Consider the following 24,652-nt stretch of genomic DNA (forward strand, 5'->3'; position numbering starts at 1 on the left):
AAAATCCCTTTTATGTATTTTTCACTGTCTCCTATTGTTAATCATCATCTTTTACAAGAATTATCAGCTTGTGTCTACTTGGAATATGTTTAACTTCACTCTCCACCATATTGGCTCTTATAATGTTTTGTTTATTTGAAAGTCATGTATTGTCAGAAAGGGTTTCATTTATGAACAAAACATGAATAAGTCAGCTTAGTCTCATCTTTGATAAACTCAGTAAAATTATGTTTTCTTTAACCCCTCATTTTAAGAAAAGTTTTTATCACCCTTTCATCTGTACTGTCCAATTCTGTATTGCATTTCAGTTGCTCAATGAGTGGATGCAGAAACAACATAAACTATTCCAGTACCATCACCAGACACAGTTATACCACATCTCTAATTTTGCTTACAGACTTAGCCATTGCATTTTCTCTCTCCTCAGTTACAGGGTTTCCTACTGTCAGGCTCTGGTGGTTACCCACACTGCCTTCCCTGCTTGCTAAAACACAGTTAGCTATCCCTCCTACGTGACTGGACCTTTTATATTTAGTTGGCAATACTTTAAAAGAAGACAGTATTGGGTGAGCAAATCCAATTGCCTCACAACTGCTTTGTAGTTTTGACTCCTCCGTGTTTTCCAAAGTTTGTGTCCTCTGGTGAGGTTTTCAGCCATGATCCACAGACTGGTGAACACACCATAGTTGCCAGAGATTTTATGCTGTATAGACATAGTCTCCATATCCTCCTGCATCTTTTCGGAGGTTATATTGCCATTTGCAAGGATGCGGTGCTGAATACATGTGGGCTTCATGTCAGGCTGTTTCTAGCTCGGTGCCTCTTTGATGTGTCCTCATTCAATTGCCAGGTGGGCTTGCAGTCTGTACAGAACTTCCCACAACTGCAGACTTCAGATAAGAAGTGTATCAGCATGGTGGTAACCTCCTTTTGATATACAGTCAACATCTGTTTCTGTCATAGCCTCCTTACGTGACACAATGTTAAACGAGGAAGGCAGATAGTCCTCTGAACCTTTGTTGAAGTGGTATTGCTATGAAAATGGGTGGATTAACTGTATCTCCTGCTTTATGGGGGATTGAGAGAGGAGGAAGTTTAGAGGGGTGAGTTTTTTTGCAAACTTTGTTCCGTAGTATTTCAACAGCCCTCACTGTCAGACTCCAGGTGAAGTAGCTATAAATACTGTACTACCAAGTCATTTGTAATACATTTTAGGTCACACCATTCAAACAGTACCATGTCCAGTGCACTCCCTGTCCAGAATCACTTCCAGGTTAAGGGCAGGGCTGTAAGGGCATGAGCTGACCCAGCAGGCAGCCAGGTGGCAAATTCCCGTACAATGCAGCCACTGAATCCTGAGGCCACCAGGGATTTCTGCAGGGGAGTCAGAAGGAGGAGAACAGGATGGAGCAGCTCTGGGGCTCTTCACACAAGGACCAGGTGCTGCTTGGCTCTTTAGAAATGTAGAGATTACCTTGTGCATAAGAAATTTTACAAGTGAGAGGAGGGAGGGTAAGGGCAGGGTGTGAAAAGAGAGATATTAGGGGAGGATGACTCCCCAGGACAACTGGAGTTACTGACAGACCCATGTGTGTGTTGTGGAGATGGGGAAGTGGGACATAGCAGAGGGATGCAGGAAATGTGAAGGAGTCACATGGGGGAAAGGGAGGTAGCAGCTGCTTTGTAGCTCTTCTGGAAGAGGTCAGAAAAAAAATGTAAGGAATCCAGTGGCAAGGGGATTTTTAATCATTGAGTCTAGGGGTGGCCAACCTCGGGTCCAAAATTTCAGTAGTAAAAATGTGGAGAAAGCCAACTATAGAAACTTCTAAAGAAAGAACCTGTGCAACTTAATGACAGCTTCAGCCTGAGTTACAAATCTGACGTGTATTTATAAACCAGCAAGGAATGAACTGTTGATGTGCATCCCTTTGAAATGACATGGGAAATGAACACTTTGTTTTAAGTGCCTGTAGGAAGACTTTCTGGCATTTTTAACCTCACATTCCCAAGTTTTCACAGGGACAGATGGAACTGCTGAGCAGGTGGGATACCAACAGGAACTCTATAACATCTAGCTGTGTATGTGTTCATCCAGGGGAACTTTGGTGTGTGATAGGCACAGCAGGTAAAGTGTCAGAGACCTGCAAAGTTCTCAAGGTGTTTGTGAGAGGGGAGATAGGGACATGTGGAGAAGACTGGAGGTAACTGAATAGTGAGTTATTGCACAACACAAGTCACGTGGTTTTTACCTGGTCTGGCTAAAATTCAAATTGGTTTCAGAGGGCTAATTTATCACAGCCTGGTTCCTAAGTGTCTGGTATCTACCAAGCTGACTAGCTGAATTTGAAGAGAGGCCTGTGACAGGAGAAGCAGGGAAGCTAAGTCAGGATGGAGGCATTTGAGCCAGAATCCCATTATTCTTCTACCTCACTTGGGTAAGTGATGTGGTGTTAATTATGAGATGTTCTGGATGCAAATCACTTCCTAAAACTGTTACGTGAGCTTTTAGATTTTCCTCATATACCACTTTCATAAAGCAGAAATTTTATGTAGAGGAGATATTCCAATTGTGCGTGTTGAATTTGCAAAAAGACACTAATTTGCATTAATTTCTCCTAATGATATTGTACCCCACAGCCCAGGCTTTATATTGATGTTTTCAGAGTTTCTGAGAGTGTTCCTGGAAGCACTGCCTTGACAGGAAAGCAGGAAGGGCTACAGAAAGACTGGGTCCTGGGAAGATATAAGCTGATTTTTAACACAGTCCTTGTTCTGAATTAGTGACCCTTTTCTTGAAGTACTTTCAAATATCCTACAAAATATATTAAAGCAACAAAACCAGAAATTTTGGATTTGGCTTCTACAGTCTATTTCAACAAGTAACATTGTAATTGCATCATATTCTAGTGCTGTTCTAGTTCTGTTTTCACTTGTACTAATTTTGACCTAGAGTTACTACACTGAACTTATCCTGGATTCACATGGATGTAAGTTGACATTTTGGTTCAGAAATTTTAAAAATTTGCTCAGGAAGACAGCAAGTTCTGTGAAAACGTGCAATTAGGACTTTGTTCAATGTATCTCAGCACTGGAGGGACCACATATTTCAAACTATTACCTGATGGGAGCCAAATTTTGTTTCTGTGCAATTTAAGGTGGACAGCATGACTGGCAGTTTGTATTTAAGGACAAAGATGTAAATACAAAATAGTATAGTCAAAATTTTGCCATCAAGCTTAACAGAATGGCCAATGTGGCATATTTTAGGGCTGAAAATTGGATTATGCTAAAAATCTAAATCTGAGGAAATAACTTATTGTAAATAAAGAATTTTCAGTTGGGAAAAAATGTCAAAATTATAGAAAAAAATCTGTTTTCTGTGGTTACTAAAACACAGAAACCTTTTTCTTGTAAGTTCTATGTTCGTCCCAGACATGTAGTGGACAAACTTCTTTTCTAGAGCTTTTGCTTTTATTCCATCTGGTCAGCTGAAATCAGGATCTCAGCCACTTTTTGGTTGACAAAAATAAATAAGTAAGTAAGTAAGTGGGATTAGTCTAGAGTCTTCAAAACAGGGACCTTCGGCTATATAGTAATAAAAGACTAAATTTCAGAAGAGCTGAACCACCAGCAACTTCAGTTAACCTCCTACCCAGGCATTTAATTTTAAACTCTCTCTTTGATGAATGGTCCCAGTTTCAGCAGGAGTTCCCAGGTAATTTTGAAATGTAGGCTGTTTATTCAGTAACTCCCCTGGACCTGGAAGTGCTTTGCATTCCTGTGGGGCAAAACCAACCCTTTTCCATATTTGACATAGAGCTGAATGGTGTGTCAATACTGAAGAAATGCTTGTCCTGCTGACCAGCATGTTGGAGGCAGAGGAACATGTATTTGGAAAACTGCAATACAGGCAGAACTAGGAAAACCTTTTAATTTCCACTGTCTCCTCACTTTTACCAGCAGTAGTATTTTGGACTAGATATCCTGAAATTCTGTATTAGAAAACATCTTCCAGCAGTCTGTTCACTTGAAAGTCAAAATATATTCCTTTTGTCATCACACAATTGCAGATTTAGGGACAAATTCTGCTGCTTTCTGAGTGCCTACAGCTGCAAGTTGAGTTGGTGCATCTGCGCTGCCATATGAATACCAGATGATTTATGAGGTGAATTTCCACTATAGAAAATTGTCTTAATTTATGGTAATAATCTTTTAGAGCTGAATTTCAGTCTGTAATAGCTGCTAAGCAAATTTAATCTGTTAAAGTAAATGTACATTCACTAAAGAGTCTCAGTGAAGTGAAGTAAAAAATACAAATTTTGGAACTTGTGTCTTTGCTAGTTTTCACACACAGCTGAAGGATGGGCTGTTTTCCTTTGATAAAGGGTGGAAAATCAGGGAATGGACATCAGTCAGCACACCAGACTTTGGGCTGAGTTTTATCTGCGTGATGACATTAACTCTGTGAGGCTCCACCAGAGTGGGTACAAGGGTAATTTGGCCTCACTGCTGTGTGAAAGTAAAATAGATTAGTCTGCAACTTATCTTGAAGACGGGATGAGTCAGAGAGAACTGGCACTGAATCCAAACACTGAGCCTTAATGAAAATTCAAGGCAATGGGGTTTTTTTTCACTTTGTAAGATTGCCAGGTACTGTTCAGATGAATTAAGAAGACACAGGCCCTCATTCTGACTTTTTGCAATACATTAAGCATCCTTGTTGAAATGTACCAGTGTTCATTTAAGAAGCACCCTCAGTATTACTGTGGCATTTTCTCTGTTAACAAGTGTCAGATTGGACACTTATCTGGGGGCTCAGCCTTCCACAGTTTGCTGCCTGCTAGAAAAAGATGCTAAAACACTAACACACCTACAGGCTGCAAGAAAACTCAGCGTGAGTGTGAGCATCCCCCAAGCAGTGCCCTGATGTGAAGGTGGCCACACATTCTCTGCAATGACACGAGTCACTGCAGATTCCCAAAGGTGCCCTTACTCCTTCCCCAGCGCGGCAGTCGTGGCTGGGAGCAGAGCACAAGCCGCCCCCAGCTGTGACTAACAAGGGGAATGATTCAAGTCTCAGCACACAGGGAGGCAGTTTTCTTGGCTGTAAAAGGCTGATGTGTTGATTACCAGTTATGCCATGAAAAGCTGACAAAAGCCTCTCCTTTATGTCTCTCTTCTCTTGCAAGTTCCAGGAACCTTCCCAGCACATGTGGATAACGGAAAGTTTGCAAGAAAACAAGTTTTAATGCTTAAGCTTACATGCATGGTTGTCCAGTACTTTTAGCAATCTTCCAGTGTTTGATTTATTGTATCATTCATTATCCTTTTTTGGTTGTAACTAAATTGTCCCAAAATGCAGCATTTAATTTATTTCTCAAAGTAATTGTGCAAATGCAACAGAAGGGGTGCTCAGAATAGGGACTGCAGGGACCAGCTGCATCTCAGAAGTTTCCTGAGAATGTCAAGTGAGCTTCATCTTATGTAGTACTTCAGTAAACAGCTTCTACAAGCCTGTCCAAGTTAGCCCTTTTCAGTTTTCTAGATAATGCTTCTGTTTTATATATCCTGGTCCTAAATCCTTACTTTCCATACTATGTTTTTTTAGTAGTCACTAGCATTATCAGCAAATTTTCATTGGTTTAAATAATAAATCATACTAGCAAAAGTAGTAAAAAATTAGTATAATTATGTTTTCCAAAGCTGTATTAATTGACTGAAATACTGTTGTTCCCTTGTACTTTTCCATACTCACTTCTATACTCTTCAAGGGAAAAGTTGGACTTCGGCAAAAAGAGTTTTCCTCCAAAATTTGGCTGAAAGCTCTGAAGAAAGTCCAGCAACTGGAAGAACCAGCTTTAAAGAAAAAAAAAGGATCAAGATGAGAAATATGTCTTTTCAGCCCTACATAAGAGACATATACTTGACTTTGTTGTTGCCTCTCAAGGTGGACATCTGTGCCCACTCTGAGGAAAAGCAACAACACGGTAGTTTTGTTTAATAAACCGGGTCAAAGATAACTCACCAAAGCTCTTAGCATTTTCTGGCAGTATTAGAGGGCCATTATTCAACATAATGAACTATCCTGGAGCAGTTTCTCCCCCTGTATTAATATAAGTAGGCTTTTAATCCTTTGGATTAATTGTATTTTGTTTCTTGAACAGACTTATTACCTTCTTTATAAGAAAAAAAACTAAACCCCCTCGTGTTCCAGCATACACTGAACCTTATCACCTGCTGTCTCCATCCAGTGCCATAAAACATCTGGAAGGGTTATCTGGTTTAATTCTGAGCTCAGCTGGATCTGAAAGACACATCTCCCTTGGGGCAGTGAGGCATCTTGTCATCACCGTGAACTTCCCCTAGAGACATGTATTTTCTGTGCAGCAGGCCAGAGCAGAGCCACACGTATTTCCATCTGTAGGGATTAGAGCCAAGGCACTTAACTACTCTGACCTCCTGTGTGTGATAGGCTGTGCAATTCTAGCCAGTTACTCCTGTACAAAGTCCAATGACTTTGTTTTTGGCTAAAGCATATCTTTTAAATGAGGAGTAGGGCTTGATCTAAAGTCATTAAAATACAGGGAATCCCCTGTGATGGTAATTTGTTCCAGTTGTAATCACCCCCACTGCATTTTTTCCAAGAAAAGTCTCTACCTCCAACTTGTAGCCAGGAACATATGTTACTCCCACCTCTACATAAGAGTGCCCTTTAGTGACAGTGCTCCATTAAAGCACCCGAGTTTCAGCCAAGTCTTCTGGTTTTCTTTTAATTACTGTTTTCTTCCAAGTATGAAAAGCATCTGGCTCAATTTAAGCCTCTCACTGTAAACCCCAGACTCCTGGTAAGACTCATAGCAGTGGAAACACCTGGTGTGACTTGCAGCCTCCCCACAAGGGCACACTAGGGTCATTAGCTCAACAGCAGCTCCCTCTGCTATGTGCTGCCTTGGAGCCAGTGGCCCTCAAGACTCCTGACCCCATCAGAAGCTGCCCTTGGCCACCAGCAGACCTTTTTGTTCAGTCTTTGAATGACTGGCCTGGCCCTGAGCAGTAGAGCTGGTCCAAGGTTGTCCAGCCTGCAAGTACTGTGTCCAGCACGAGAAGGCTGGAAGCCACAGCACCAACAGTGAGTTGGGCTTTTCGAGTCGCTGTGCTGAGCTGAGTTCTCATCGGTGCTGCAATGCCCGAGGCTGGTCCAGCTGCCAGCTCACTGCAGCAAGCCAAGAAGATGGCTCTGCTCTTTTGTCCTTAACACCTTAAAAGATGGGAATGCTTTAGCAGCCTTCTTGTCATCTCACTCGTTATCTTCTTTGGAGCCACTGCTCTCCATACACAGCACACAGGATTCGTGATTTTGTTTCCACCATACTCCTAGATACCCTGATATTCATTTTCCTGTATGTGGTCCCAGTTTTTCCTGTGACTCAGCTTGTTTGAATGGCTGCCCTGTACTCATCATTATGTTCAGTTATGCACTAAGTTTTGTGCCTCCTTGGAAAACCTATAAGGTTTGTGTCTGTGACTGAGAGAGGCCAAAGAAGGATTTCCTGCAAAGCTGTATGGCATTTTCAGACAATCCAAAATATTATGGAGCAACTAAGCAGTTTACTAACTAATGAAATAATGATTAAAAATTAAGTGCTCTTCTGTCCTCTGGCTTCTGTCCATGTACAGTAAAATTTTGACCTGAGTTTGCTCATGCACCTTGGCAGAAGACTTAGAGGAAATTTCTGTGAGTGCATTTAAATTTCTTTAACAAAGCACACAGCAAAACAAGGAGTGGAGAAAAGAAGAACCTGCATAAAAAATTATACTGCCTAATTTCTACAGGAGTGTAACAGTTTTTTTGCTGGGCATATCCTCTCTCATCTTTTGGCACAAGAACTACCAGGACATTTATGAAGCAGTTTAATCTATTTTAACTGTGCAGCACAATTCATCTAAAAATTTACAGACATTGATCTCACCAGTAAAAAATAATATTCATATAGTAGGATATTAAGAAACTGAATACATTTATTCTCCTTAAAATTATTTTTGAAACTCTTAGTTTTCACAGCTTTAAAGTCTTGTCTAAGCTATGTAAATAGAGTGATGCATTGTTGAAACAAGCAAACAAGATGTCATCTTTTCGTGTGGATCAGGAAAGAAGTGTGGAACAAGAGGAACATGCAAAGTAGTGAAAACTCTTAGTCTCTTAAGTGAAAAGGCTACAGTAAATGTATTCAAATAATTATTCCTTTTGGAGACTGGAGTAAGATTCAAAGTATGAGGAGGTACAAAATGTGCTTTACAAACAAAGTCCACATTTCATTGAAAAAGAACGCTCTGCTCATACTGAGAACTCTGCTTTTTGTGATGTGTGCCTTTAGCTATAGTTTATGGTTTTCAGCATTTCCAGCTCTGCTTTTCAGGAGGATATAGTTCAGCCATGGAAAAAATTTGTACTGGACTGAAACTTACCACACAAGGAACTAGCCAAGAAATGAATGTACTAAGTCAAATAAAACTGCGGAGAAACAGAATTTTTAGAAAATATTTTTACTCTTAATACGTGAAAATTATTTTTCAGCCTATTAAAATATATAAACCTCAGAGCACTACTGGGACTAAGTGCCTGTGGGTTCCAAAGACACAAGGAAGAGTTATTTTGTATTTTATTGGATTTTCCCTAAATAGGTTGTAGTACCGTGTGTTAATTTTTTTTAAATACAAAGTTTCCACTGAGCTGCCAATTTGGCCGCTTCACCTGCTCTTCTGTTTTATGTTTTTAGCTTGACATGCATGGAACAAAAAACATTTTCCAGCTCCCTGGCTGAGTGATACACCTGCACTGGTGTAAATTGCATGTAAGTCTGTGGAAGCCAGAGAGGTTGCACTTGTGTAACTGAAGCTGTGATAAGGAACAAGAGTGTTTAGTGCAGTTTAGTGCTAAAAACATTTGACACTTGCTTTGAACAAATAAATTACAGTGTCTGCACACTTAGTTGGAAAGGCTGTGGGTCAAGGGTGTGATGTATTTCTCTGCTGGAGTTCAAAAGAGCAGCTGCAGAGTATGGCATAAATAACAGCAGATATTGACCTCTTTGAGAGTGAAAAGGCAAGATATATTGACCCTGAAGTCAAATATTGACCCCAGATTTGTTTCAGTCTTTTTTTTTTTCCTTCAAGGACCAATAAATCTTGGTATTTGGCAAAAAAATCCAAGCATGGAAATGCAAATTCAGGTTGAACACAAATATGGTCAGTTCTATTAGCTTTCTAAGTTCTTGCCACTTTTTACAGAAGGTACAGAAAGGGGCCATTTTCTTTGTATTTTTAGTGGTATATCATATCAAAACAAGGAAACTGATTACAGCCGTTATTTGAGAACTTCAACATTCCTCAGAGAGTTAAGTGTGGTAAAGTTACAAGTGTAGAAGAGCATCAGAAATCAGTGAGAAAGTTCTAAAGCAGATATGTAGGTTTGCAGTCCAAAAGTCTTTGGCATTAACTTCAGGCAGAATAATTTTTTAAAATGAGCTTAGACATCTTGACTATTTGAGTTCACTCAGTTTCCTTCTTCCCTCTTCCCTGAATAGTTGTCCTCCAAATTTTTAGTTACCTTGGGATTGCTTTCACTGAAACACAAGCTAATATTTGGTTTGGGGTTTTTTATTGCATAGGGTTGTACCTTTCACAAGAACTTTTAATAATATATTTATGTGTCAACTAGGGAAAAAAAACCCCAATTTCTCTTATAATTTTTTGTCTGAATTAAAATTTACCAATTCCCACTTGTAACTATAGATTTATATTATGTCTTCTGCCTCTTAATTAAAGTGCCCTGGGATTTTCTCTTCATTCAAGCACATACATTTTAGAGTGAAAAGTTCTAAGTTTTTCATTTAGTCTTTTGGGTAAGAAAATTATTTTGTTCAATTTAAGCCTTTCACTGTCAGTCTCAATCCTATGATAAAGCTTGTAGCAATGAGTCTGAAATGCATGGTAAGATCTGAGTCTTACCAGACTGAAGACTAGTAAGTTGTACTTAAGTCTTGACTTAAGTCAGACTTTAAATCAAACTTAAAAGACTTGTAAGTCCTATGACACACGGCTGAGGGGGCTGGGGGTGTTTAGCCTGGAGAAAAGGAGGCTCAGGGGTGACCTTATCGCTCTCTACAACCAGCAGAAAGGAGGGTGTAGCCAGCTGGGGGGTCAGCCTCTTCTCCCAGACAACAAGTGACAGGACAAGAAGACATAGCCTCAAGCTATGTCCCCTGCCAAGGGAGGTTCAGGCTGGACATCAGGAGAAATTTCTTCACTGAAAGGGTTGTCAAGTATTGGAATGGACTGCCAAGGGAGGTGGTGGAGTCACCATCCCTGGAGGTCCTTAAGAAACAACTGGATGTGGCACTCAATGCCATGGTGTAGGTGACAAAGTGGAGATGGGTCAAAGGCTGGACTCAATGAACTTGGAGGTCTTTTCCAACCAAAATGTCTCTGTGATTCTGAGATTCTTAGTCCTCCATCTGCAGATGTGGAATCTCAAGAGACCCTGGTCTCATGGCAACTGCCTTCCCCTTGTACTGCTCTGAAGACAGAGACCCTAAAACTGACAGGCTCTGTTAAAAAATATTTTGCAAAGACTTGGTTCTCCATGATTTCATAAGCTGTTAGGGAAGGGATTATAGCAAGGAATGTATGTTTCAGGAAGATGATTCTTTTTGCAGGTATTATTATTTTTATTATTGTTGTTGTTGCTGTTGAAAGTGTAGCATATGTTTTCATGTTTAATGGATTTGTCAGCTTCTGTATTTTTGTGATTGCAGTACAGTTTTCACCTACTTACCACAGTGATTGCATTGACATTAGGAAGGCAGCAGGGTAGGTGCTATGGAGGCAGGTAATAAGTTTGTTGTCTAATTGTTGGCTAATTCCTTATCTTTGTGACTGCAGTGCTATGGATGTCCTTCTGCATGGCTTTTCCTCACTTGTAACAAGCAGATTTAATTGATCTTTTCCCAGCATTTGTCAAGATAGTGCAGATTTGCTTATTGCTTTATTAGAAGGGAAAACACAAATTACGTTCCCCAACTACATTCCCACCTCTGTACAGGAAATTTCTTGTAGTAGTTTACAGAATAAAAATTTCCTCTCTGGATAAGGGTGAATATTAACCAGGGAAAAATCCCAGAAATTGTGACAGTATTAGGTGGAAAAAATCCATTTATCAGGGCTGTTTGCTCCTTTCATTTCACAGTCATTACACATTGGCACAGGCGTTTGAAAAAAATGTTCTGGTTGCCTGAGGAATTCATTCTAAGTCTGCTTTTTATCCAGGAAATTGGATGCTAGTGAGGTGTGAATGAACCAGGGTTAGGGAGACCTTGGAAGTCAGAGTTGCTACAGGACACGAGGAGACAGAAGAGGGGGAAAAGGGAAGAACAGAATGAGAAAAGTGAAAGATGGAAGCTGCATTGGGACATAATCATTCCTTAACCTAGAGATCCAGCTTCACAGAGGAAAACTTCCACTTTGAAAAGATAAGATTCTGGAAAAAGAGGCACAGAGAGAGGTTGGTTATGTTGGAGGGTGGAAACAGGATTTATTGTGTCTGCCATCAAGCCTGCAATATTTCTGTAGAAAAAGCCCTACCTTTAGAAAGTGGTTTTAGAAGGGCAGTGAGGTGGAAAATAAATCCAGGCCCTGACAGCTCCTCTCCTTTGGAGGTGATTTAATGCCAAGTCTCAATTCAGCTGAGGGGAGTAAGGCAGCACACTTCCAGAGGAACAGCGCTTATACCTAGACATAATTTCTCTCCTGTAGTTGATCATGTAGCCTCAGGAGATTAGGAATGAATTTATAGCCAGTGGACTTGTGACCATGAGCTATATTCAGTGCAGTGCCTATGGGGATCCTTTCTTCTCAGTTCAGTTTGGTATCTCAGCCAAGCATTCTTGATATCACAGGGAAAAGGCAAATCAGAAGTGGCAATTTGCATAATTAAAAGAGTAAAGCAGGCTTCTTTATACCTACTGTTTTCTGAACTCACTTTTTTTTTGAGGTCCTACTGCGTTTTTCCTTGTGGTCCTCTTCATTATTGGGGTCCCCTTCCAAATAAGAGGTCTATGTAACTGCTAAGTACCCAACATGGATAGAAACACTTTCACCTCTTCTTTTTTTCATGCACATTAATCTTTTAAATTCCAAATAATGTCCTCAGAGAGACTTTTCATTTGGAAAAGAGGTAATTTTTATATTAGAGTGGTTCTTAATGAAGGCAACAGGACCATTACCACTAAATCCAGAAAAGACTGTATAAAGGTACATATATTAATTTGAGGCATCAAATCTTGGTTATTTTTTTTCAATTCTGCTAATGTCAGCATTTATTGCAACATTTGAGCTGGAATATAACAAAACCTGTAGTTACAGATACATCTGCAGGTTTGATTTTTGGCATGAAGTTGGGTATACTTGTTCAGTCTCCGGCAACAATTTTTTTCCCGCTGAAAACCTCATCAAAAGTATCTCAGTATTTTTCCCTAACAAAAAAACGTAAATACGGTTTTTATGCTATCAAATATGGTTGGAACTATTTTGTTTGGTTCCACTCAATGGGTAGTAGATGAGAAAAAAAATCTTGATGAGAAGGGCATGCTCGTTGTGCTTCTGACTGCTGAGTGAAAATTGGTTTAGATTCATATGAGCTACAAGAGTTTAAAAGCACACTTTTCTGTAACACATGGTATTTTACAATGCTCTTAAATGAATGACCTGCCTCAGCCATGTCAGGGGTGCATGTGTGCACAGAAACTTACATGGAACAGATGGCTGCCAAATACTTCCACTTAACTTGTGAAGGCACATAAAAAATTTAATTTCTGTAGTTAAATGGAATAGCATCTGTGGCAACATCAGCAGATACAGAAATGTTGCTTTGTTGTGCATGGCTGGAGTTTCCACTGTTTCTTGTTCTCTAAAACAGTGATCCAATGTTTTTAGCATTGCCCTTAAATTTAAAAGTTGCAGAACTGGTAAAAGAACAGGTGAAAGCTTTCTGTGAAGAGCATCATTTTGGCATCTGTGCCCTGGATGACTTCATCATGTCCTTGGTGAGTGGCCCTGCAGCACAGGTGGCACTGCCGTGGTTTTGGCACCTACAAAACACTCACAGCCATGGAGGGGATCATGTTGCCCTCTTCAAGAAATGTATCAAAAGCCACAAAGCATGGAGTTAACCACTTTTTCTGCCTACCATTTAGCACCATTACTAGGGTCACTAACACCTAAATACTGTGTTATAAAATTAGAGAATCTTAGGAAAAATATACACTTTGGGTGTGTTACCTCTTTTCATCCTTTCAGTTCAATGTAAATTGAATTAAGGTGGAAAATCATGTACATTAGTCATCAAATTATATAATCTTAATTAGGATCTATGTTTCATTAGGAAGCATATTTATTTCAGAATGGAAGGCCTGGACTTTGACAAAAATGGCATTACTTTGCCATCTGGCACAACTCTGAAGGACATATCCCTTCCTTGACTTTGCTAATGCTTTGTTACCTCTGGTTTTATTTAAATCATTGAATGGAATATCTTCAGATTGTCTTAGGAAACTGTTTTACAAAAATCTGACTTTGATCTCCCTATAGATCTGGCTATATTTCTTCTTGCAAGTCAGTCTAAATTCTTCTGTATTGAGACAGAGTTTGAGAGAGGCTCTTTATTGTCATGTATCGTGGCTGTCTTGCCTGTCATTGAACAGGTCTTTAATTCCTGCATAATTTCTATCTTCTTTTAACTGTTCTAATTTTTCTCTCATCTTTTGAACAGCCTAATTAGATTTTTAGGTTTAGTTCCAAAGACATGGACTGAGTGATCCATTACTTGATTTTCAGTAACTGAGGACAGATGCATCTCTCTTATTCCAGACAGTTATTTAAAAGTACCAGCTTTTAAATAGATATGTTTGTTCTGGTTTGAGTTTGTCTTTAAATCTAATAGCCTATGGGATGCTGGACTCTCTGCTGGTGTGATATTCTTACCACATTGTTATGGCTGGACCTTAAGCTACTGTAAATCCATGATTTTTCATAAAATTTACCACACCGGTTCTTCAGCTCTGTTTGTAATATTTGCCTAACATACAGTTCAGATACTCAGCAGTCTTTGCTTACCCTGTGTTGTGGTTGGGCTTTTTGTATCCTTTCAATTAAAATACTTAGTGTTTAATCACAGTAGGACATTGTTTGGTAATACTATATAATTAAATGATGGTGGTTGTTGAAGTGTATAATTAGGATTTCTGACAATTCATTGTGATTCTCTGGACTGCTGCAAAGAAGAACAAAGCCAGAGAGAAAATGCTGGCTGGGTTATATAAATAAGTGAGAGATGATGGTCAGGCTGAAAATGAGGGTTCTCCCCTCCTTTAATGAAAGGGTTTGTGTACATTACATAGAATAAAGTATTTCTTAGGCTGAAAGCTTTCCAGAGATAATAGTGTTGGCCCTTTGAGACTCTTTATTATGTCAGATGTGGGATTCTGATTTATGGGAAGTGGCCGCTGCCTCCAACAGGCTCAGTCTGGTGTGTGGAGGAGAATTTGCTTCATGGCCCCTTTGTGCAGAGCTCTGGGCTGCAGTGTGCAGATCATCAAGGGCTGGGTTTTCCCAAGGTGTCCCAGAGAAGGAAATCTCTCATGTTTAGTGAAGTACCCTGGGCTTTTGGGACAAAGTGCACCCCTTCCACTTCAGGGGATGCAGGAACAGGGTGAGCTGTGCCAGCCCCAGCCCCAGCATTGCCCTCTCAGTGTTGAGAGTTGCTCTGCAGAGGTGGGATTATGAAAGTCCTGGTGGAGTGTTTGATTTTCTTAAGCCTTAATGAACAACTCCTCCCCACTTATATTTTTTAAGAGTCTAGGAATCTGTTGTTCTCCTAGAATGCGAGCTGAAAGTCCCACATAATTACATAGTGTTGGCAGAGTGGTGCCACCTTGGAGGTATTTGGGCTTAGCCCAGGTGTGTCAATCACTCCTCCTTTCCCCATCCTGACCCCTGCTGAGCGTTGTCTGTCATTCCTGGCATTCCAGAAATCTGTCGAGTGACTGGGCAGATTCAAAAGATGCCCTCCACCCCGGGGGGGGGGGGCATTGGGCCATCCAGGTGTCCTTTGTCCCCTGAGACCTCCTCTCCTGTACCTGGTTGGTGGGGTCCCTATCCCTTCCCCCCTCCCCTCCCCCAGGTAAGAGAAGGGAACCACACAGTCCAGGGAGTTCTGGTGGAGCTGTAACTGGATTCAGAGGCCTGCGGGCCAGAATAAAGGCTCTGGATTAAACCCTCCATCAGAACCGACTCCTTTCCTTCTCCATCGCCTTAAGGCTTCTCCAGCAGCGGGAAGCCTGAGGAGCGGACCTGTGCGAGGGAAGCTCCATCCCGCCACCACCTGAGCTCCAGCTTGCCTGAACTTGTCTCCATGCGCCCAGCTGCGACATCCAGCTAGCCAAAAGTGTCTCTGGGGTGAAACACCACAGTTACCACTATTTGGTCCAGCAGCAGGGGCCAGACAAGCCAAGGCACATCCCGTTCACGATGTTGGTACCACCAATAACATAGCTGCAAGAGTCGTAGAACAGTTTGGGTTGCAAGGGACCCTTAAAGTTAGTCATCTAGTCCAAATGCTCTTCAGTGATCAAGGACATCTTCATCAAGATCAGTTTGCTCAGAGCCCTGTTCACCCTGACCTTGAATGTTACCGGGGATTATCTACCACCTTTCTGAGCAACCTGTTCCTGTTTCACCACACTCATTGTAAAAATCTTCCTTTTCTTTAATCTGAATCTACCTTCTTTTGGTTTAAAAACATTTCCTCTTATCCTGTCACAAGAGGCCTGCTGAAAAGCTTGTCCTTATCTTTCTTATCCACCCCCTTTAAGTACTGAAAGGCAACAATAAAGTTCCTTTGGAACCTTCTCTTCTCCAGGTTGAACAGTCCCAACTCTGTCACCCTGTCTTCATAGAAGAGGTGCTCCAGCCCTTCTAATTATCTTCGTATTCCTCCTCTGGATCCACCCCAACAGGTCCATCTCTTATCCTGTGCTGGGCACCCCAGAACTGTACCCAGGTGGGGGTCTCACAAGAGCAGAATAGAGGGGCAGAATTGCCTTCCTCCACTGCTGGCCACATGCTTTTGATGCAGCACAGGATGTGTTTGGCTTTCTGGGCTGCAAGAGCACATTGCCAACCCATGTCCAGCTTTTGTACACCAGCATCCCTAAGTCCTCCTTGGCAGTACTGCTCTTGATCTGTTCATGTTCCAGTCTATACTGATACCAGGGACTGCCCCAACCTTGTACTTGGAAAGAAAGGGCCACCAGGTGAATAAGAAATCTCAAATGTGAAGTTCAGGATAAAATCACAGGAACTGGTGCCACAAATCTCACACTGGGCTTTTGAGGTGTGTTTTCTTCTCTCCAGAGGTTATTGGCACAAGCTGCCAGCTGTGTAACAGGACAATCAGATTATGCTGAGCACTGTAGAAACCTGTGGAGATGGAGTGGCTTGGGTTGGGTCCATTTATTTATTAATTTTGGAAAAAAGAAGCTCTGTGTCTTGCAGTGTTTACTTGAAATATAGAGTGGCTGTTTCAGCCTGTGTCTTGCTGCCATGCTTCATGATTTTCCACTTGGCATAGGAAAACTGCCATGAGTTAGATGGGTTCATACCCACTGCTTAGATTTCAAGTTTAGCTGCTTTAATTGCTTCCTAATAAATAACCAGAAACTTTTTCAAAGCAAGCATGCTTGCCTTTATCCCTGCTTGATTACAAAACCAGAAGCAAAACTAGCAAATTCTGGAACAAATGACAGCATGTTTGTGCTAAATATTTTTTTCCAATGGCATTGCAAAAATCTGATGATTAAGTTAAGGAGGATGTTGCAATCCACCTGCCCACAAGCCAGCACTGCACTATTTGGGTGAGCAGGACCATTGCCATTGTGGAGACAGAGCTTGCCAAAACTGTGGAACAGGAGGAGGTGTGGACCTTTACACATTAGCTAGGAAATATGTAGGGCATCTGTTTACATGTAGTTCAAACTACAGCTTTTACAGTGTGAGAGTAGACTCTAAACTGAGGAAATTAGTTTTATCTCAAAACAATAATTTAAAAAGGCATGAAGCAGTTTCAATTTTTACCATTATAAGGAACCATTTCTGAAGTAGGACAGCATGTGGGACCATTGAATCACCAGTTTTGCTCACTGCAACAAAATCATTCCTGAAGGATCACGGGAATTGTTTTCATGAGGTGTAGGTTCATAACCTGTGACACAATACAAAAGAGAAGACAAAAATCTCACTGTGAATTTTGTGTCTGGCTGGATCCAGTAATCTCAAACCTATACAAGGTTATTGTTGTCAAAGATGCTGTTGCCTGCTTTTTCTTATTGTGCTGATATGGTATGCTGGAGTTTTGTCATTACCAAAGCTTCTCTGTAAAAAAACCCACACACATATTTTTCCATATATTTGAACATAAATGTGTTTGTGTATATGTATATATGAAAAACACTTATATGCCTGAACTTTAAAATCCTCTCTGTCCTATGAGACAAACTTACTTTCATAACTGCTAATCATGCATATTAGTAAGCAGCTACCATTTTACACTTGGGTGCCTGAATTTAAGCACTTAAAGCCAGGTTTTTCAAAACATTTAGATATTTAAACCTAGAGATGAATTCTTCATGAGATCACCTACTTTATCTAGTGAGATAGACACCACTGGGAGTTTGTTGCAACTCTGCAACATTAATTACCTCTCAGTATTTGACTCCTAGTTACACATTGAATCACAGAATGGTTCATGTTGGAAGGGAACTCAAAGATCATGTCATTTCTGTCTCCCTGCCATGGGCAGTGGCACCTGCCAGGGCAGGAGGCCTGAATTGGATGTTTATAGTTTGCTCAGGTCCCTTTAAATATAGGTAATAGATCCACTGCTGTTTTGAAAACATTAGCTTTGAGAAAACAATCATTTGAAGGCTGCAAACTAGGCTTGCAGTCTTCCTTTCAAAATTCAGGGGATGTTATCGCTTTTCAGTGAATCACACTGGGGAAAACCCCTCCAAACTAATGTATTTTCGTTTCCTGCACTACATTTCTTTATCTTATCTTTATTATTCTTATTTCTTGTCATGGTTATAAAGGAAACCTTGTATCTTTGTCAAAATTGATTTGCTAGCAGAAATGTTATGAGGCCACCTATGATCCTGCAGCCAGAGCCAAGAAAAGGGCAGAGAGAGAAATACTTATAAGTGAACTATTCAGGGAAAAAAAAAAAAAAAGTGTGTGCATGTCTGATTCCAGTGTTCAAAGATGTGCTCCTGAGATGTAATACAGTTGAGGAGTCAGGCATTTTGTAAGGTGGTTACAAAGAGCAAAGCTATTTAGTCTCCCATTAAAACCATGGGACACAACAACAACAACAACAACAAAAATCCCCCAAACAAATAAAACCCGAAAAACCCAAGTCTTCCTTCAGCAAAACCGCTTCTTCGAGCCCAAAAGGAATCTGCAGATGTATACCCCCTGCATGAGAACAAAGCTTCAGTCACTGGAATGCAATGCTATAAAAACAAATACTACAAAGCCTGGTAACAGGGGGATGTCTCACTTGCATATTTTTTTGTGAGCATTTTGGTTTGCAGAGAAGGGGGTCCCCAAAGCATGTGAGCCAGCAGGATCTCTTTGTACTAGGTTGCTGTCTGTTTGGCCAGATGTCTTCCCAACAGTGAGGCAGAAAAACCAGAGCTCTTATTAAAATAAGTCAGGGAAAGGAATGGAAAAAAGCATATGTCCAGTGAAATGAGGCACATTGTGTCCCATCTGATATTTATTAAACATTGATCAAATCAGCAGTGAGAAATGCACGTCATGCGGAAGTGACCCCAGCTCCCTGGGTTTGGAAGTCAGTGACAAATGTCTGGGAGCAGACCAACATTGAAAACACGTGTAGAGGACACAGAGGAGTGTGCTGCACTAAGAACATCATTAACAAATGGAGAAGAGCTGACTTCGGCCAAGAATGCCCTTTTGCAGGTTTTACATTTGTTCTGTCAGTGGGATGTGTGTGTAGGGTCTTTCCCTTTCATTTAGTCTACAGCTTTCTAGATGAAATGTGATACATCTCCTGGAAAAATTCTGCATTTTATGTCAGTCATAACAGCAAGCAGTCTAGTGGATAAAATTGGGGAATTTCTACCAAATTAAAGCCTGAGCATGGGTTCCTTCATGTCTCAACTCACAGCTTTTGTGGTAAATCTGCATGATTTTATGCCAACCTGCTGGGTTTTGTGTAATCACAGTAAGCATTTTTAATTGTCTCCCATTTGTTGTTGCTTAATATTTTGGCTATCACATCTTTTGAGAACAACCTTTGAATAAAAATGTGTCCTCATGACATGGACTAAATGCATCTCCTATATCAGAGCAATCTTATTTGGGCATGATCCTTAAACAAGGTAGTGGGGAAGAATGACAGGGCAAGCTGAAGTCAGGGTGTGTGCTGGGGAATTTGGGGAGCTCTGATTATACTGTAGTTCATCCCTATATAGAGAGGGTTGCATTCCTGGCTTTTGCATATAGCCTAATGTATTTAATTGCTCAGAAAGACATCAGAATGAGTCTTCCAAATATTTTCTTCAAAGGGTACCTATATCTTTAGTATTTTTGTAGTAGATTTTATATGTTTAGTAAACTAGAAAGTCTCATGTTACTAGCAGCAGAGTTCAGCACTACCTGTTTGTGATAAGGAGCAAATATAATTGCTCTGAAAGATTTTACTGTATCCCAGGTAAAAGAAAACAAAGGAGCCTGTTAGAGCTTCCTGGCTTTTCACTCCAGCCCTGGACCTGGGTCATGTTGGATGAGGGTAGCAGGGGTTCATTGGCAATCAGAAGTAGTTTTGGGCTGACAGGCAGAAAGCCCCACTATGGAATGCAGTACACAATTCCAGGCCAGTTAGTTAATGGAATCACTCCAGCCTGTATGATGGTTTTAGTACGATGTGCCTGTGTTATTGATACCAACCGTGCTGGACTGTGAAAGGATGGAGAGGTCTGGCTTTTGTTGGGGTGCTGTTCTGATGTCAGTTTGAAATACACTGAAACAAAAAGTTCCGAAAAGCCAAAGTGCTGTTTTATTGAACCAGAGGTAGAGAGGGTTGAGACAAGTGAAACTAGATCCCTGTGAAGCACTGGAACATATATGATGCTTGATGCTGAACTGCAATACATCCAGTGACATCGGTGAAGTTTCAGCTCGTTACACTACCCAGGAAGCCAGAGTACAGTGACAGAAAGCTGGTCATGTCATAAAATGAGTAATCTTACTATGAGACATCTATCAAGTGAAACTTTTCATTGTGCAATTGCTGCCAAAAGCTTTGTTTTTACTTCTGCCTTTCTCTGTGTTTTGTACCTCTGCAATCTATTATTTTTCCCAGATAAGCATCTAGGCCTACTTCAATTAACATTAAAATAGGGAGGATCAAGCTTTCTGTTTGTCTGTGTGTTTAGAAAGTGAATGTGATGTGAGTTTTGCCCCGAGCTTGTTTTTGGATATGTGGGACTTTCAAAGACAACCAAATTGGAATCTGAATTTTAGACCTTTCTGAGAAGGAACCTTGCATTTAGAGCACAGGGGCTCAATGAGCCCATTAGTACTGGCTAAGACCACCAATATGGTGCTCCAGACACCACCAAGTTCCCACTGTGAAATCATTTCAGTCTCCAAATACCTATTGCAAACCTTTAGAAAACTGCACTTTCCCTTTCCTGCTTTTTCCGCAGTTAGAGCTTCCTCACCAGCAAACTCCTTGAGACTGCAAACCAAAGAAAGCAAGTCAGCCCATGCATCACGATCCATAAGCAAACCTGACTACTGAATTATGGACCCTTCACCTTTTTTTTTTTTTTTTTGTGGTGCAGGAGTTACCACCCTTCCAAATCCAAGTCACCAATAAGTGGGCTATGCCACTGCCTGTCTCTGTGCCAGCTCCATCCCTTCCCACCCCACAGGCAGAAGAGAAGCCTTTACTCTCTGGAATTTATGTTCTTGAGTTTATGCTTACAAGCCTTTGTCTCATTTTCCCATAATGTTCTTGAAAAAAGAACCAGATGTTCCCAGCTGGTCTTATACCTAAACCACACGAACTCAAATCTATGACATCTCTTTCATCACATGGCAACAGAATGTGACGTCACACCTGAAAAGTTTAGAAAAAACATATGATGATGTGATGTAAGGTGGAAAAGACCTGCAAAAGATGCATTTCTGCCTTACCCACAGCGAGTATATGTGCAGAGAGGATTGAAGAAAATGCCCTGTCAAATAAACTTTGTATAAATCCTCTTCCTCAGATGCTCCAATATGGTAATCCGTCCTTCTTCAAGTACCTTAGGTTACAGGAAGCCATTGGAAAATGTCATTGGAGAGAGAAATGCAGTTGACCTGATTCATTATGTTGGTCACCCATCCTTCTTGAACTCAGGGGAAGTGGCTTGTGCTTTTCTCTTAAAAAAAAAAAAAAAGAAAAATAAAAAACCACTCTGCAGAAGGTCGTGAGTTTGGAAAAGTAAAATCATCTGTGTGTTAGGCCTCAGGGGAAATATAAGTTACTCATAAAAAGCTACAGAGCAAGTTTTGATTAGTTAAGTAATCTGGTACATAGAATTTATTAGAGCTTAAAGCTTTCCTGTGGGACTCCCCTAATAGTACACAAATAGAGTGAAATATCAAAGAAATGCATTTTCTGACAGACACAGAAAGTTACGTTAATCCTGGCCTGCTTAACGCACCTTGGAAAGACGGATAAATCCCGTCTGTTTCTTCCAGCACATCGGTCCAGTTTTCAGGTTTTCACACATTTGTGCTTCTGATTAATAATCCATGCTCCCAACACTCTTGAGCTATTCCCGAGGAGCACAAAAGAGGAAAATTGCTTCCCTAACAGAGGAAAAGTGCTTCCCTAATAGACTCAAAGATACCAAGCTGTTCTGGAAAAAAGTTTAAATTTAGAATAGCATAGATCTGTTTTCTTTCATCAATTTGAGGCTGTTTTTCTTAAGCTTGTCCACAAAGAGAAATTCACCAGCACTTTTTCTGTGGATGAACAGATCACTGTATCAATGAAGCACCCCTTCTTTTCTGTGAAAATAGTGTCCTCCAAAACCCCCCAAAAATATGCAAGTCTCTCTCATTATGGAAAGTGTTTGCATGGTGGTGATTGTTACAAAGCAGAACTACTCCTACCAGTTTTTCACAATGTTCTTTTATTTCTGTGGGTTTTTTTCTGCCAGAACATTCGTTGTGTCCTATTGCCCCACAGGGATACCAAATGCTAAGAAAGAGCTGCTGTAGTGTGATTCCTGACAGAGGAGATGCTAATAAAGGTTTTATTTCCAAAACTCACCATAGTCTTGTTAGCACAATCAGAAAACAGCCACCTCTCAGGAAAGCCAGAGGTTGTCCAGTGAAGCAGAACCTACTTCTCTTACACATGCTAAAATCCCAAAGTGATTGTTTCACTGAACAGATGTTCTAACCACCATGATTTTTTATCCTGGCAGCATAGGCAAATAGGCACCATATGTAAACGTCATCTGCTGAGATAAATAATTTGCTCTTCAGAAAACAGAGGCAAGGAGATGGGGAGAAAAACCCAGCAATGTGTTCTTTGCAATTGTTTTAAATTTCTTTAAATTTTCTGTTGCAGGTATTCAGGAGGGGAGCCAATGTACCAAGTGTAAAAATAACTGGGCACTGAAGTTCTCCATCATCTTATTATACATTTTATGTGCCCTGTTAACAATCACAGTAGCCATTCTGGGATACAAAGGTATGTATGCATTGTGACCAACATTTCAGTCAAGTGTCCAAACACATTGTCACTTACTAGCTAGGAATTTGTCACATTTTACCCTAAATATCAGTACTTGGACCATGCTGGCTTTTTGTATGTACATAACAACAAACTGCAACCTTAGAATTTCACTTTCAAATAACTATGACATTTTTAAACCAGATTAGACATTTGAAAGGAAGGTTAAAACAAAATAATCATTCCTCCACCAAGAAGGAGTACTGGAAGATGCAAAGCTATGTAACAATGCAACAGCCAGGAATATCTTACTATTATGATATTTATCACAGGAACAAAATGTAGTATCAATATTACTTTGAAATATCTGGAAGAAGAAAAATTAAACCAGAAGGTGCCAGTGTATTGACTATCGACAATAATTGTGATGAACAAAGACATTTAGATACTTTTAATAGTAATTTCAATGATTTTGGTAGTTGAACAACCCAGGAATGGAGAGAATTTCATTTGTGCAAGTCATTGGCTGGGTACATTGGGAAACATGGCTTTAAATTCCCATAAACTCTTATCACAAATTAACTGTAGCTACTTAGGCATTTATAGAAATGTTTTGATGTAAATACCTGCTTATTGTGCAGTTACAGCTATAATAAGTTAAATAAATAAGATGTGAATTTCTGGCATGAAAAGGAAAGTGCGCGACATCATTGTGAGCCTTATAACAGGGCATCACAGCTGGTTGCAGAGAAAACCAAGCTAGTTCTAAACTACCTGTCTGAGTATGGCTCCGAGACTAGCTTCAAAACCCCTCCAAGGAGCTGAGTAAATATTCATGTGATTAGCATGCATTGCATCCTGTGCTGCCAACAGCTGCACTCATAGCAGAGCTGACATCACCTCTGGTCCTTTGCCAGGGAAAGAAAAGGAAATTGTAGAAATAGAAAGGATAAATAATTATTTAAGGGGATTTGGCGCAGTTTTGAGTGGGAGAAAATTAAAACTGTTTTGTTTAGGTGGAAGATTTATCCAGGGAAAAGAGAGAATGTGAGGAACAGATAGAGAGATTTAGGTAATCTTGTTTCATGATAAAGCAGACAGAAGGTGGCAAATTCACATCAAATGTAAAAAAAGTGCAGTACATCTATGTGAATACATCTCCTCAAGTAACTGGTCTCTGGAAGTCAGATTTTGAGGGACAAAAAGCAAAAAGCCTTCCAGGATTCAAAAACTTATTCTTGATCTATAAATATAAGATCATTTGGTCAAATGGATTAGGGGAGGCCATTTGCAGCTATAAATCTGCAGAGATCTGCTTACATCAGATGAGAATGGGATCTTTCCAGGAGACTTTGGGAGAAGGAGTTTGTCTTCCTCATTTCAATCTAGTTTTCAAGCTTCTTTCTCTATGGGGACCCCTAGCACCATCTTTTCCCCAGACTTTGCTCTCTTCTTGAGGCTCAAACTTTACTTCACTCATTTCTAAACTTCCTTCTTTGAATGAGCAGTCACTTGTCAGGGATGAGTCTTTCTGTCACAGCAGTACCAAATCACAGCTATCCAGGACAAGGACAAAAGAATTCCCTCTTCCAAAAATAAATGTAAAAGGTATTGTAGGAAGGTGGATAATGCATATCTTGCTCACGGACCCTAAGACATTTTGGTGACCACTGCTCCACTGCTCATCTTGGTGATTGCAACATTTGAATGCAAAGGGAAAGAGGCAGAGAGACAAAAGTCTTGTTGAATCCAAGTAACTTCTGTAACACCAAACAGCAA

At 40.4% G+C, this 24,652-nt stretch overlaps 1 protein-coding gene across 1 annotated transcript in view; it reads left to right on the plus strand.

The window, feature by feature from the left end:
* COLEC12 (collectin subfamily member 12) overlaps window positions 1–24,652 on the plus strand; it is a 94,479-nt gene that overhangs the window by 55,218 nt on the left and 14,609 nt on the right. The window contains exon 3 of the mRNA XM_053961556.1: window positions 22,769–22,891. Coding sequence (XP_053817531.1) covers window positions 22,769–22,891 — 123 coding nt within the window. The remainder of the gene's footprint in view (window positions 1–22,768; window positions 22,892–24,652) is intronic.

This window comes from Vidua chalybeata, chromosome 1 (genome assembly GCF_026979565.1).
Source record: "Vidua chalybeata isolate OUT-0048 chromosome 1, bVidCha1 merged haplotype, whole genome shotgun sequence".
Lineage (NCBI taxonomy): Eukaryota > Metazoa > Chordata > Aves > Passeriformes > Viduidae > Vidua > Vidua chalybeata.